Here is a 12,016-nt window from a genome sequence, read left to right as displayed (position 1 = left end):
TCCTGGAACTCACTTTGTAGACCAGGCTGGCCTCGAACTCAGAAATCCACCTGCCTCTGCCTCCCGAGTGCTGGGATTAAAGGCGTGCGCCACCGCGCCCGGCTGACAATACTCATTTTTAAGGTGCTGAAGTAGACCTGTAACAGGTGCGCCTCCATTGTATTTTGCCACTCAATGGAAACTTCAATCATGTAAGTTAGAAGCTAGGTCACGAAAACCCACAGCCCTCATACCAACTCCCTTACCAGGCAAAGATGATCAACTAAACTCCAACAGCTTAATTGGAACATACTTTTTTAGTAAATGTTCAAGGGATAGAGAAAAGAAATGAAGATTATGACTTTGAACTCAAACTTAGTCTACCATTATTTCTCTACCCAAAAACCACTGCACCTGAGTCATGAACAAAACTTGGTTTTACAACTTTCAGTTAAGCTCTTTTAAGTTTTTGACTTAAAAAATGATGTATTACAGTTTCTTTGCAGGGCCGGGAAAATGCGTCAGCAGTTAAGAGCACTTCCTGCTCTTCCACAAGGACTTCGTTCAATTCCCAGCAACCACATGGTGGCTCATAATCACTTGTAACTTCAGCTTCAGGGGATCCAACACTCTCTTCTGGTCTCCACAGGCACCAGTGCACATACACAGGCACACACGCACACACCCAGGTGCATAAATGATTTTTCTTAAATCTTTTTTTGAAAAGTTCAACTTATACTCTTTCCTACCTCCAAAAGTCTCTCTGACGTGTTAGAATTAAAGGTGTGAGCTAAAATGTTTTTGAACTGGGTTCTTACATAAGGAGTCAAAGCCTGTAGGATTTTTTTAAAGATTTATTTTATTTTTATATCTAAGTACACACTGTTACACTGCTGCTGTCTTCAGATGCACCAGAAGGGAGCATCAGATCTCATTACCGATGGTTGTGAGTCACCATGTGGTTGCTGGGATTTGAACTCATGACCTTCGGAAGAGCAGTGAGTGCTCTTAACCACTGAGCCATCTCTCCAGCCCCAAGGCTGTAGGATTTTTGGTCAACTGTTTTTTTTCTACCTCATTAATTGAATGATTTTATGACTATGTGACTTTAGATCAGTAAAGTACCAAATAGTTCCCCCAACACACCATTGGAACTATTTTTGTTTTAATCCTTTAAAAATATCTTACTTCCTGGCCCCATTAGGTAACAGAATAGAACTGAGCGTGATTTATTCTTTTTTGTGTGGGGTAGGGCTGCCATTATGTGTTCTTCCACAGGAGTGTGTGGTGGGAATACAGAGGGAACCTGGAGAGATGTGAGGGAGCTTGCTTTCCTGAAGGCCCCTTTCATCATATGCCCTCTTGTCCTCCCTCACCCTCCTCTTCTCCCTCCCTCCATTATAATTTGCTTTTAAAAATAGAGGGGTAGACCAGGTGGGCATGGTGACATGAGGTTATAATCCTAGTGCTTAGGACCTGGAGACAGGAGAATAAGGAGTTCAAGGCCAATCTAGGGTACATGAGAATCTGTCTCAAAACAATAGCGATGACCAAACTAAGGGAAATATGACTTACCCACTTGCTGTCTGAAAATTCCTATTTTTAAATTATTTTAAAGAAGAAAGTTTTGGGCTGGCGAGATGGCTCAGTGGGTAAGACTTTTTCCAGAGGTCCTGAGTTAAATCCCAGCAACCACATGGTGGCTCACAACCATCGGTAATGAGATCTGATGTATCTGAAGTCAGTTACAGTGTACTTAATGTATAATAATAAGTAAATCTTTAAAAAAAAAAAAGGAAGAAAGAACAGAAGTTTTGTCAATAAATGTGGAAGAAGGCCTTGGTTTTGGCACTGGTACCCAGAGTATCTTTCCATTTTGTTGTCCCTCTCCATTATCTGGATTTTTTTTTTCCTCCATAATCCTACCCTCTTCCACTTGTCAGGGCAGCATCTTTGAGTTCTGGATTTTACTGATGATGTGACTTTTAGACCAGTTATCTGGTAGCTATCTGAAAGTTCATGTGGGAGTGAAGGTACATACTTTTTTGTGGTTACTTATTTATTGAGACAGTGTCTGGACTGGGCTTTTAGTCCTTCTGCCCCAGCCTTTGGAGTGTGTACATTACAGGTGTGTGCCATCACACATCTGTAATACTATGCCAAGCTTGGTATATCCAGTTTTACAGAGACAATACAGAGTTTCCGTAGGGTTCTGTCAAATCTGAGGAAGGCGGCCTGCTGGAGGGCACCCAGTGGGGCAGGGGTCCGACTCAATGAGCTGTGGAGCCAGAGCTTCAGTTTGCACTGTTAGGAAACCAAAAAGGCCCATCGGAAACTGCACCGTATTTGGGCCTCACCAGAACTAAACTTCCTTTCTTTGGTTTGTGTGCAGGTTCTGGTGAATACTGCTTGCTGTGTTTTGATGTTGGTGGCTAAGCTTATCCAGTGTATTGTGTTTGGCCCTCTTCGAGTGAGTGAAAGACAGGTAAGTGATCAGAGTCTTGAAAAGAAATTTTAAAAATGCTATTCTATTTCAAGCATATAGAAAAGTTCCATGTATACTACAAAGAACTCCTGCATGTGTTTCATCCAGATTCATGTTTTAGTTTTACATGTGTTTTTGTGTGTGTGTGCGCACGCACACATCTGGACACACATGGGTCTGAGTGCACTCACCTGTATTTGGCGGGTGTGGAGGAGAATTTTAAGTCTTCCTTTTGTTCTCCATCTTCCTTTTTCAGCTGGGCTCTTACTGATCTGGACACTGTCACAAGTGCTTGCAGCTCCGAGTCATCTCCCCAGTCCTTAGAGTCACTTATTTACATAGATTTTCTAATCCACTTGAATTAAGTAGGGGACATCATACAATTTTACCCTAGGTAGATACTTCAGCATGTGTTTCCCAAGAGTAGAGTTTCCTGCTTGGGAAGAGTTTCCCAATGAGATCTTGGTACTCACAGAACAGGAATAAGAGTAGAGAAGCTAGCCTTGATGAAATAGTTCATTTAATTGTACTCAGGATAGCTAGATTATCCCATTAGAACTATTTCTTAATGATTTTGTTTTGTTGAAACAGGGCCTTGCTATGTAGTTCTGTAGGCCTGCAACTTGCTTTGTCGAGCAGGCCATCCTTGAGCTCAGCAGTCCTCACATCTCAGCGACCCAGTGCTGGGATTCCGTCTCTACTGCCCCAGAAGCTCCTTTCTTCATACTTCATGCTTCATATTTTCTTTAAAAATTCCTCCTCCTTCAAAGCCTTGGTTCTTTGTGAGCTGAACGTGGAATAGGCCTGTGGCTGCTGTCTGAGTCAGCGGTTGGTGCTCAGTGCCTTGTCTCCTCTAATGTGTTTGTTGTCAGGGCAAACCTTACAGAAACCTTACCTTCAAGGGTCTGATGCTTTTGCTATTGGCAAGCTCAGCCTTTCAGTCTAGGCCACATGTGTTCTGCTGCTCTTTGTTGGCCTGCTCTATGATGAACACCACCCAGTGGTGCTTATTAAGAACTATTTTGAAGCTGGGTGATGGTGGTGCACACTTTCCCAGCACTCGAGAGACAGGGCAGATAGACCTTTGAGTTCTAGGCCAACCTGGTCTACAGAGCAAGCCCCAGGACAGCCAGGGCTACACAGAGAAACCACAGAGACCACCCCCCCCCCTACAAAACAAAACAAAACAAATCCAGAACTATTTTGAGCTAAGACTAAAGAATTTACATAGATTTGCTCCATGGGTCCTTTTTTTTTTTCTTTAAAGATTTATTTATTTATTATATGTAAGTACACTGTAGCTGTCTTTAGATACTCCAGAAGAGGGAGTCAGATCTCGTTACGGACGGTTGTGAGCCACCATGTGGTTGCTGGGATTTGAACTCCGGACCTTTGGAAGAGCAGTTGGGTACTCTTACCCACTGAGCCATCTCACTAGCTCCCGCTCCATGAGCTCTTAAAGTTTAAGAAATAAGAGTAATATTAGAGGCAAAGACACTGAGAACCAAGTAGAATAAGTGCTACAATGTTAAATAGAGGCTTAGGTCAGTGAGAGTTGTTTCTTTCTTTTTCTTGACGTTTGTTTTTAAAGATTTCTTTATGTATATGAGTGTTTTACTTACATGTATATATGTGAACTGTCTGAATGCCTGTAGCTTGTGGAGGCTAGAAGAAGGAATGGACCCCTAGAACTGAGTTACAGTTTGTAGATGGTTGTTAGCTACCATGCGGGGGCTGGGATGCGAAGTTGTATCTTCTTTAAGAGCAGGAAGTACTCAGCAGCTCTCCCGCCAGGGAGTTTTTGATTTAAAAATATTTAAAACATTTAATGCCTGTTATGGCTGTCTAAAAAGCACTTTACATATACTAATGCACTTAATTTGCCAACTATTTTGTGAGACATAGGCTGTTATACAAAGATCCACTTTATAGCTTGGGAAACTGAGACATGTCCTGGCAAGGATACCACAGTTGCACAGTAGTAGAACCAGAGACCACAACCAGTGATATTTCAAGGTCTCCTACTGTTCCTGCCCTAGAAACAGATGCTCACCCAGGATTCCAGGTTTACTTTCTTGGGACATGGTGTTCAGAACCAGCATCCAGACTAGCTGTATACACTGTGTAAGAGCAGTGGCAGCATTGCTTCTGGGGCCTGCCTTTTCTGTGGAGAGAGCTATAAAAGTCTTCCTTCCTTCCTTCCTTCCTTCCTTCCTTCCTTCCTTCCTTCCTTCCTTCCTTCCTTCCTTCCCTCCCTCCCTCCCTCCCTCCCTCTCTCTCTCCCTCTCTCTCTCTCCCTCTCTCTCTCTCTTTTTCTGAGTTAACTTTGTTCTCTGAACACAACATATCTGTCAGGGTAGTGTTTTAAACTCTCAGATTAATTCTTCTCTTTGGGTTGGGGTCTTGCTGACCTCTAACTCAAGACCCTCTTGCCGCTGCCATCTACCTCCAAGTGCTGGGATTGTAGATACTACCCAACCATACTCCCAGCTTTAACTTTATTTTAAATTTGTAAAATATTTGCAGTCCATAAAGATCATATCTAAAAGTCTCATACTTTTGCTAGGCAGCGTTGGCGCACGCCTTTAATCCCAGCACTCTGGAGGCAGAGGCTGGCAGATCTCTTGAGTTCGAGGCCAGCCTGGTCTACAGAGTGAGTTCCAGGACAGCCAGGGCTATGCAGAGAAAGCCTGTCTCAAAGAAAAAGAAAACCCTTGAGTTTATTCTTCCCTTTCTCAAGCTTTTTGCTGCCTCCATCAGTAGCTAGATAACCAGGTATTTAATGTCCGTGATTGCTAGGACTCATCGACTGTGCCCTCACCTTTTCCGTGCCCAAGACAGTGATAATGTTTAAAGCTGTAAGTTTTCATTGTGTAGAAGAACAAGCGGCTCAGCAGTTAGGAGCACTTGTTCTTGCAGAGGACCAGAGTGGATTCCCAGAACCCACATGGTGGCTCACAGCCATCTGTAACTCCAGTCTTGGGTATCCCAACACTCCTGACCTCTGGGAGCACCAGGCAGCTCATGTGTTACAGATATAACATACAGCAAAACATTCATACACATATAACAATTAAAAAAATAATGTAGCAAAGAAGAACATAATCTATGGCTTATGGAATACCTTTTTTATAAAGGTTTATTTATTATTATACATAAGTACACTGTAGCTGACTTCAGACGCACCAGAAGAGGTGGTCAGATCTTATTACAGGTAGTTGTGAGCCACCATGTGGTTGCTAGGATTTGAACTCAGGACCTTTGGTAGAGCAGTCAGTGCTCTTACCCACTGAGCCATCTCTCCAGCCCTAAAATATTTTCATATTGAACAAAGGAAAAAAGATAGTAAATATTAAGGACATTATTTTACTTTAATATTATTTTGTTTGGTTTAAGGTTTTTTTTTGTTTGTTTGTTTTTGTTGTTGTTGTTGTTCTTTTTTTGTTTTTGTTTTTTGAGACAGGGTTTCTCTGTGTAGCCCTGGCTGTCCTGGAACTCACTCTGTAGACCAGGCTGGCCTCAAACTCAGAAGTCCGCCTACTTCTGCCTCCCAAGTGCTGGGATTAAAGGCGTGCACCACCACTGCCTGGCAAGTTTTGTTTTTTTGAGACAGGATCCTGTGCAGTCCAACCTGGCTTCCCAAGTACAGGGATTGTATAGGCAGATATAACCATACTTAGCTGTATAGATATAGTTTTAAATATTTTTTGTTGTAAATATTTTATTGATTATATACTAGCAAGTAGCCTTTTAATTTTTACATTAATTTATTTATTCACTTTACATCCTGATCATAGCCCCTCCTTCCTTCTCTGACTTCTAATTTTTATTAGTATTTTTTGTGTGGAGTGTATTTATATGTGTGCATGTCGTATATGTTTGTGGGTATATTTGCATGTGTGTGGAGGCCAGAGGTTGACTTTGGAGGACTTTTGCCATTTCTTTGCACCTTTTTGTTTTTAAAGATTTAAAAGAACTGATTTTGGTTTATGTGCTTGCATGAGTTTATTGCACCACGTGCTTTGTGACCCGCCTCCTGTGGGTGCTGGGAATGGAACCCAGCCAGACCCTCGCCAGGGCAGTAAGTGCTCTTAGCCACAAACCATCTCTCCAGCCCCTTTCCATTTCTTTTTCTGAGCCAGGTTTTCACTGAGCCTGGAGCTCATCAGTTAACTAGACTGTTTGGCCAATGAGCTGCAAGGATCTCCCTGACTCTGCCCTTCAGTACTGGGGCTGCAGACAAGCATGCTTCTCCACTGGTTTTTCTTGGGTGTGGGGTTCCAAACTCAGGTCTTCAGTGCTTGATAAATACTGTACCTACTGAGCCATCTCCACAGCCCTACTTTTATAGGTTTTGATTATTTAGAAAGTTTAATCTTTTCTATTATTTATTAAGTCAGGGTACAGAAGTCTTAAAAATAATACTGATAACCTTGGTGAACTTATAAAATATAATATACTTTTACTTCTTTGTACTTAAGGATACTAAGCAACTGCTTTTTTGTTTGTTTTGTTTTGTTTTTTTTGAGACAGGGTTTCTCTGTGTAGCCCTGGCTGTCCTGGAACTCACTTTGTAGACCAGGCTGACCTCAAACTCAGAAATCCGCCTGCCTCTGCCTCCCGAGTGCTGGGATTAAAGGCATGTGCCACCAAAGCAACTGCTTTTTTTTTTTTTTTTTTTTTTTTTTTTGGTTTTTCGAGACAGGGTTTCTCTGTATAGCCCTGGCTGTCCTGGAACTCCCTCTGTAGACCAGGCTGGCCTCGAACTCAGAAATCCGCCTGCCTCTGCCTCCCGAGTGCTGGGATTAAAGGCGTGCGCCACCACGCCCGGCAGCAACTGCTTTTTAATGGCTAAAATTTTATAGCTGTCTCAGATTGCAAGTTTCAGTTCACAATCGCTTTGTCTTACCTCTACTCATTATGAGATAACTGTTTTCTTTGCCTTCTGTACAGAGGGCTCTGTAACCTTGCTTTTGTTCTATTAACATCAATGAAGTCGACTTGGTATGCTGGAACTCACCTTTACAAACTTTTTTCTTTTTAGCATCTCAAAGACAAGTTTTGGAATTTTATTTTCTACAAGTTCATTTTCATTTTTGGAGTGCTGAATGTCCAGACTGTGGAGGAAGTGGTGATGTGGTGCCTCTGGTTTGCTGGACTTGTCTTCCTGCATCTGATGGTTCAACTCTGCAAAGACAGATTTGAATACGTGAGTTTTTAGCCAGCCTCTTTCCTTGCTCAGTCACATGTGTGTGCCAAGTTTAATGTGAGACACAGTGTGAGAAAGTCACAGGGTTGCATACTAAGGCCTGCTAGCTCAACTGTCACCGCCTGCAGCAGTAAGATGCTTGTTTTCCAGGGAGCTCCCTTGCCCCCATTCCCCAAGCCCTATAGCCACTCCTAGCCTTGGCTTAGGTCAGAGTGTGAAGGAGCCTTGATGTATATACCCTGTGTACATCCTGAGCTCTCTGGAGAGTTCCCCATTTTTCTTCTCTTGCCCTAACTGGTGGAGCTTTTCTTTCTCACTGGTATGTACTTTTCTTCTTGGAGTCAAGACTGAGTGAGCTGCCTCTGCTTCCAGTCTGGCTGTAAGATCTGCCTGAGACTTCAGGTCAGACCTGTGCCAGTGAACACCTCATCCAGGCTGAGGTAAACACATCTGAAGCAGCCTCCCAGCAGAGCCCACTCTAGGACCTTGTGTCAGTGTTGATGGAGATGGCCTAGCGCTTCTTTGTGAGTTAGTCTTACTCTTGAAGGCTTTTCTTCCTTTTCCAGTTCCCATTCTTACATGGTGGAGCTGGTAGCCTTCCTTTCTGGGCTGATTGTAACCAGCATCCAGTACAGTAGCAGTTATAGCTCCAGGTCTCCTTTCTAGGCACGCACTTGTCCTTGCCTAGGATCAACATACCATTATGAGTGAGACTTCTGCACCTGATTCCTTTCCAATGTCCTAGCCCTAACAGGCTAGGCCTCCAAGTGAATTCTGCAAGAAAAGCAGAAACAAAGCAGAAAAGGGCACTGTCTGAGTCCTATAAAACGTTAGCTAATTGACATCCTTCTAGAGATTGTAATCTCATGGAAATATAGTGCATATTATGTCTGGTAAATTAAATGATAAAGATCTATAAATCTCAGCTCATGTATTTAGGTCATGGTAGAATTTGGGCTTTTCTGTGTTAGTGTGATACCCCAAGCAAAGATACCAAATTGATCTTGAATTCTGAGGGCAGTTGCCATGGTGGAAGAATGGACTAACTGTTTTTCTGTTCGGTCCCTTTCAGCTTTCCTTTTCTCCCACCACTCCAATGAGCAGCCATGGGAGAGTCCTGTCCCTGCTGATTGCTATGCTGCTCTCCTGCTGTGGACTGGCAGTTGTCTGCTGTGTCACAGGCTATACACATGGCATGCACACCTTGGCTTTCATGGCTGCAGAGGTAAGGTGCCAGGCACAGGCTGTCTCTGATTAGATTCCTAAACATTTTCAAGACCAGAGGGTGGATGGCAGATTGCTTTAAAAGATATTTGGTCTTTGACTTTTAACAGGCATATATTGGTTTCCTGCTTTTGTTGGGTGCTGGTACTGGATGCTTTTATATGACCTATTTCATATGATCTTTGGAGAATTATTTTTCTCAGCAATTCAGGACTAGGGGGCTGGGTTGTCAGGTGAGAGCGCTATGAAGTGTGAGGTGCTGAGTTTGAATCCTGGCACCATTGTAAAAGCTAGGTGTGGCAGTGTGCACATACTCTGACCCTAGTGCTTTGTGGAGCAGAGGCAGGCGTGCTGGGTTTGCTGGTCAACCTGGCTCTGAGTTCACAGAGAGACCTTGTTTCAGGACAGTGAGACAAAGATATACAGAGCAGAATAGCTGGCATCGTTTTCAGGCCTCCATGTGCACATAGATCACATACAGCAGTTACCACATGCTAGGGACTGTTGTGGGAATTTACTTTTTTTTTTCAGAGCTGGGCATTAAATGTAGGATTTTGTACATCCTGGGGAAGTCTTCTACCATTGGGTCACAGCCCAGCAGGAATCATTTTAAATTCTTTACACATTTGGTTCCTTATTAATTCTGTTATGTTGGTGGTGGAGACCCTGAGCCCTAATGTGTGAACTGTTTGAAGTTTCAAAGAGGCAAATGCAGTTCTAATGTTCTTCCTTTAAAGTAGGAAAAGCATTCCTTTCAAGATTTAAAAGAAACGGTTTGTGGTGAATATTAATATATATAATAATTTTTAAAGCCAAATAAAAATTTATATAATAATTATTTAAACTGTGTTTCTTACTTTAAAGGGGTTTAGTGTGTGTGTGTGTGTGTGTGTGTGTTGCTGGAGATTGATATGTCATGATATGCAAGAATTGTCTCTAGCCTTCTATGATTTTTTGTTTGTTTGTTTGTTTTGAGAAATGGCCTCATTATGCAGCTCTGGCTCACCTGGAACTCTATGTAAATCAGGCTGGCCTCAAACTCACAGAAATCTGCCTGCCACTGCTTCCTGACTGTTAGGGTGAAAGGTGTGCCACTATGCTTGGCTGCAAAAACAAATTTTAGTGGTGTTTACTTATTTCATGTGTGTCCTGGCCAGCAGGATCCAGTTATTCATGAGTACGAGGGGAACCGCAAACCTGCAAGAGTAATGGGCGGGAAAGAAGAGAGAGACCAAGGAAGATTCCTGTCAAGGTCTGAGTTTATTAGGCTGAAAAGCCAGGTTATAAGTACACAGTGAGGGGAAATAGGCATCTGGGGACATGAAGGCTGAATTCTGACTGCAGGCAAGAGGCACCCTGAGTCTTATCGCAGGAATGTAGATTCCTCCTTAAAACCCTGGGGTGTCAAGCTGGGCTCAGCACATAACTCAGGTCCTTAGAAGTCTTGGGAGTCAGGAAGAGATAAGGAAGAGGGGACTATAATTCAGTTTTTTAGGGTCTTAGGTGCCAGGAATGGATAAGGAGGAGGAAGTGACCGGCTCCCAACACAAGGCCATTTGGCTATTAGGGTGGGAAACTGCAAAAGGCTTACTTTCTCATGGTATGGATCTCTAACATCTCCCCCCTTTGAATTAATTTAATAAGGCCACACTTAACTGAGGTGACTAAATAATCTTCTCTTCCTTGGATGAGTGGGCATTAACCTGCTGGGAGAGCATTGACCTGATTCCTCCCGTGGGTGATGTCACAACCCACACTCATGGCTCTTAGTATCTTTTGGGGAGAGGAGGCAGAGCCTTAGAAAGATTTTTTGGTTGTAACTGGAATTAGATACCAACCTCCATGCAAACCAGGTGTGCCTCTTAGGGAACTCAGAAACGGTCTAGTTGGACCTTCCCCTGCAGTGCATAGCCTTGCACCCACACTGGTACTCATACTGGGTTCGTATTATCATGAACCAATATGCACAGGTCTGAGTCCTGTGCAGCTCCTAAAGGAGAACTGTCAACCTCAGATTCAACAAGGCCTCTGTGGGCTGTACCCACAAGACTTATGCCAATGGTAATACCGCAATTTGTGGCTCTTTAGGCTACATTAGGAGCTGGAGGTCACCCTCCTCATCTCTATTGTCTCTATGGCTTGAGGAACCAAGGGGACTCGCATTTGCAGCAAGGGCAGAAAACTGGAGGCCAGCAGTTGCTCTTTTTGCATTGGTGGAAGGGAGATCTTCGTCTGAGTCTCTGATATCCAGTCGATGGTAGTGAACTGCAACTGGCTTGCTTAATGCAGCTTCAATCTGTGACTCAACAAAACAGGTTAATCTATTAAAGGCCCAAGGGCCAAAAGACAAAAGCAGCAAAATACCCACGAAAGATCCCAAAAGGCTGGGAAGTAGGGTAGTGAGCCAGGGTTTGATTACACACTTCAAACAGGGGTGAGGGGGGAAGCATCTGGGGTCCTAAAAGACAGAGACCAATACCAAATATTTGGCCAAGAGTCAGCCCTTCTCTAGACTCCAGATGCCATTTCAGAAAGGAAGTATCATTGGTGGCAATCACTTCTCTAAAAAGAGCTATTCCTTCATAAAAAGGAGGCTGGGACGAACGACAAATTCAACAATCCCTAGTAAGGGTAGAATTGGCTTCATGAGTGGCTTGTAGTGAGGCCTTAACCATGGCAACAATAAGTTCTGCCGTACATAACTATAATAAGAATTCTAATCTTACATTGTTAAGCTTGTCCCGAGATTTCTAACTCTTTTGTAGTGGATAGTAAAGCCTGATTTCTTTCACTATCTCTCTAACAATACTAGAGGCAATTCTGAATGTCACTGAATAAGCAACATTCTTCTAATATCTGAAATTTCTGTCTTTGTAGCCTTAATACTTGCTATATCCTGTCTTATTGTTGAGACTTCTAAGACATTAACCTTTGCCTCCAATTTTTATCTATAGTAAGTTGCTCTGACAAAGCCATGGAAATATTCTTATGCATTTCATTAACAAAATGAGCAGTATGTAGCTGTTGATCTAAAGCTGTGGTAGATATTGAAGTTAAAATTGCAATTAAAGCAGTAAATCCTAAAATTGCTCATTTGACCTTTTCCAAGTTTGCATTCC

The 12,016-nt window shown here is 42.9% G+C and overlaps 1 protein-coding gene across 1 annotated transcript in view; it reads left to right on the top strand.

Moving 5' to 3' along the window:
• Amfr (autocrine motility factor receptor) overlaps window positions 1-12,016 on the top strand; it is a 41,261-nt gene that overhangs the window by 5,374 nt on the left and 23,871 nt on the right. Inside the window, exons 2-4 of the mRNA XM_021169645.2 lie at window positions 2,372-2,464; window positions 7,509-7,673; window positions 8,746-8,898. Coding sequence (XP_021025304.1) covers window positions 2,372-2,464; window positions 7,509-7,673; window positions 8,746-8,898 — 411 coding nt within the window. The remainder of the gene's footprint in view (window positions 1-2,371; window positions 2,465-7,508; window positions 7,674-8,745; window positions 8,899-12,016) is intronic.

This window comes from Mus caroli, chromosome 8 (assembly GCF_900094665.2).
Source record: "Mus caroli chromosome 8, CAROLI_EIJ_v1.1, whole genome shotgun sequence".
NCBI lineage: Eukaryota > Metazoa > Chordata > Mammalia > Rodentia > Muridae > Mus > Mus caroli.
This window is presented reverse-complemented; position numbering and strand designations above follow the sequence as displayed.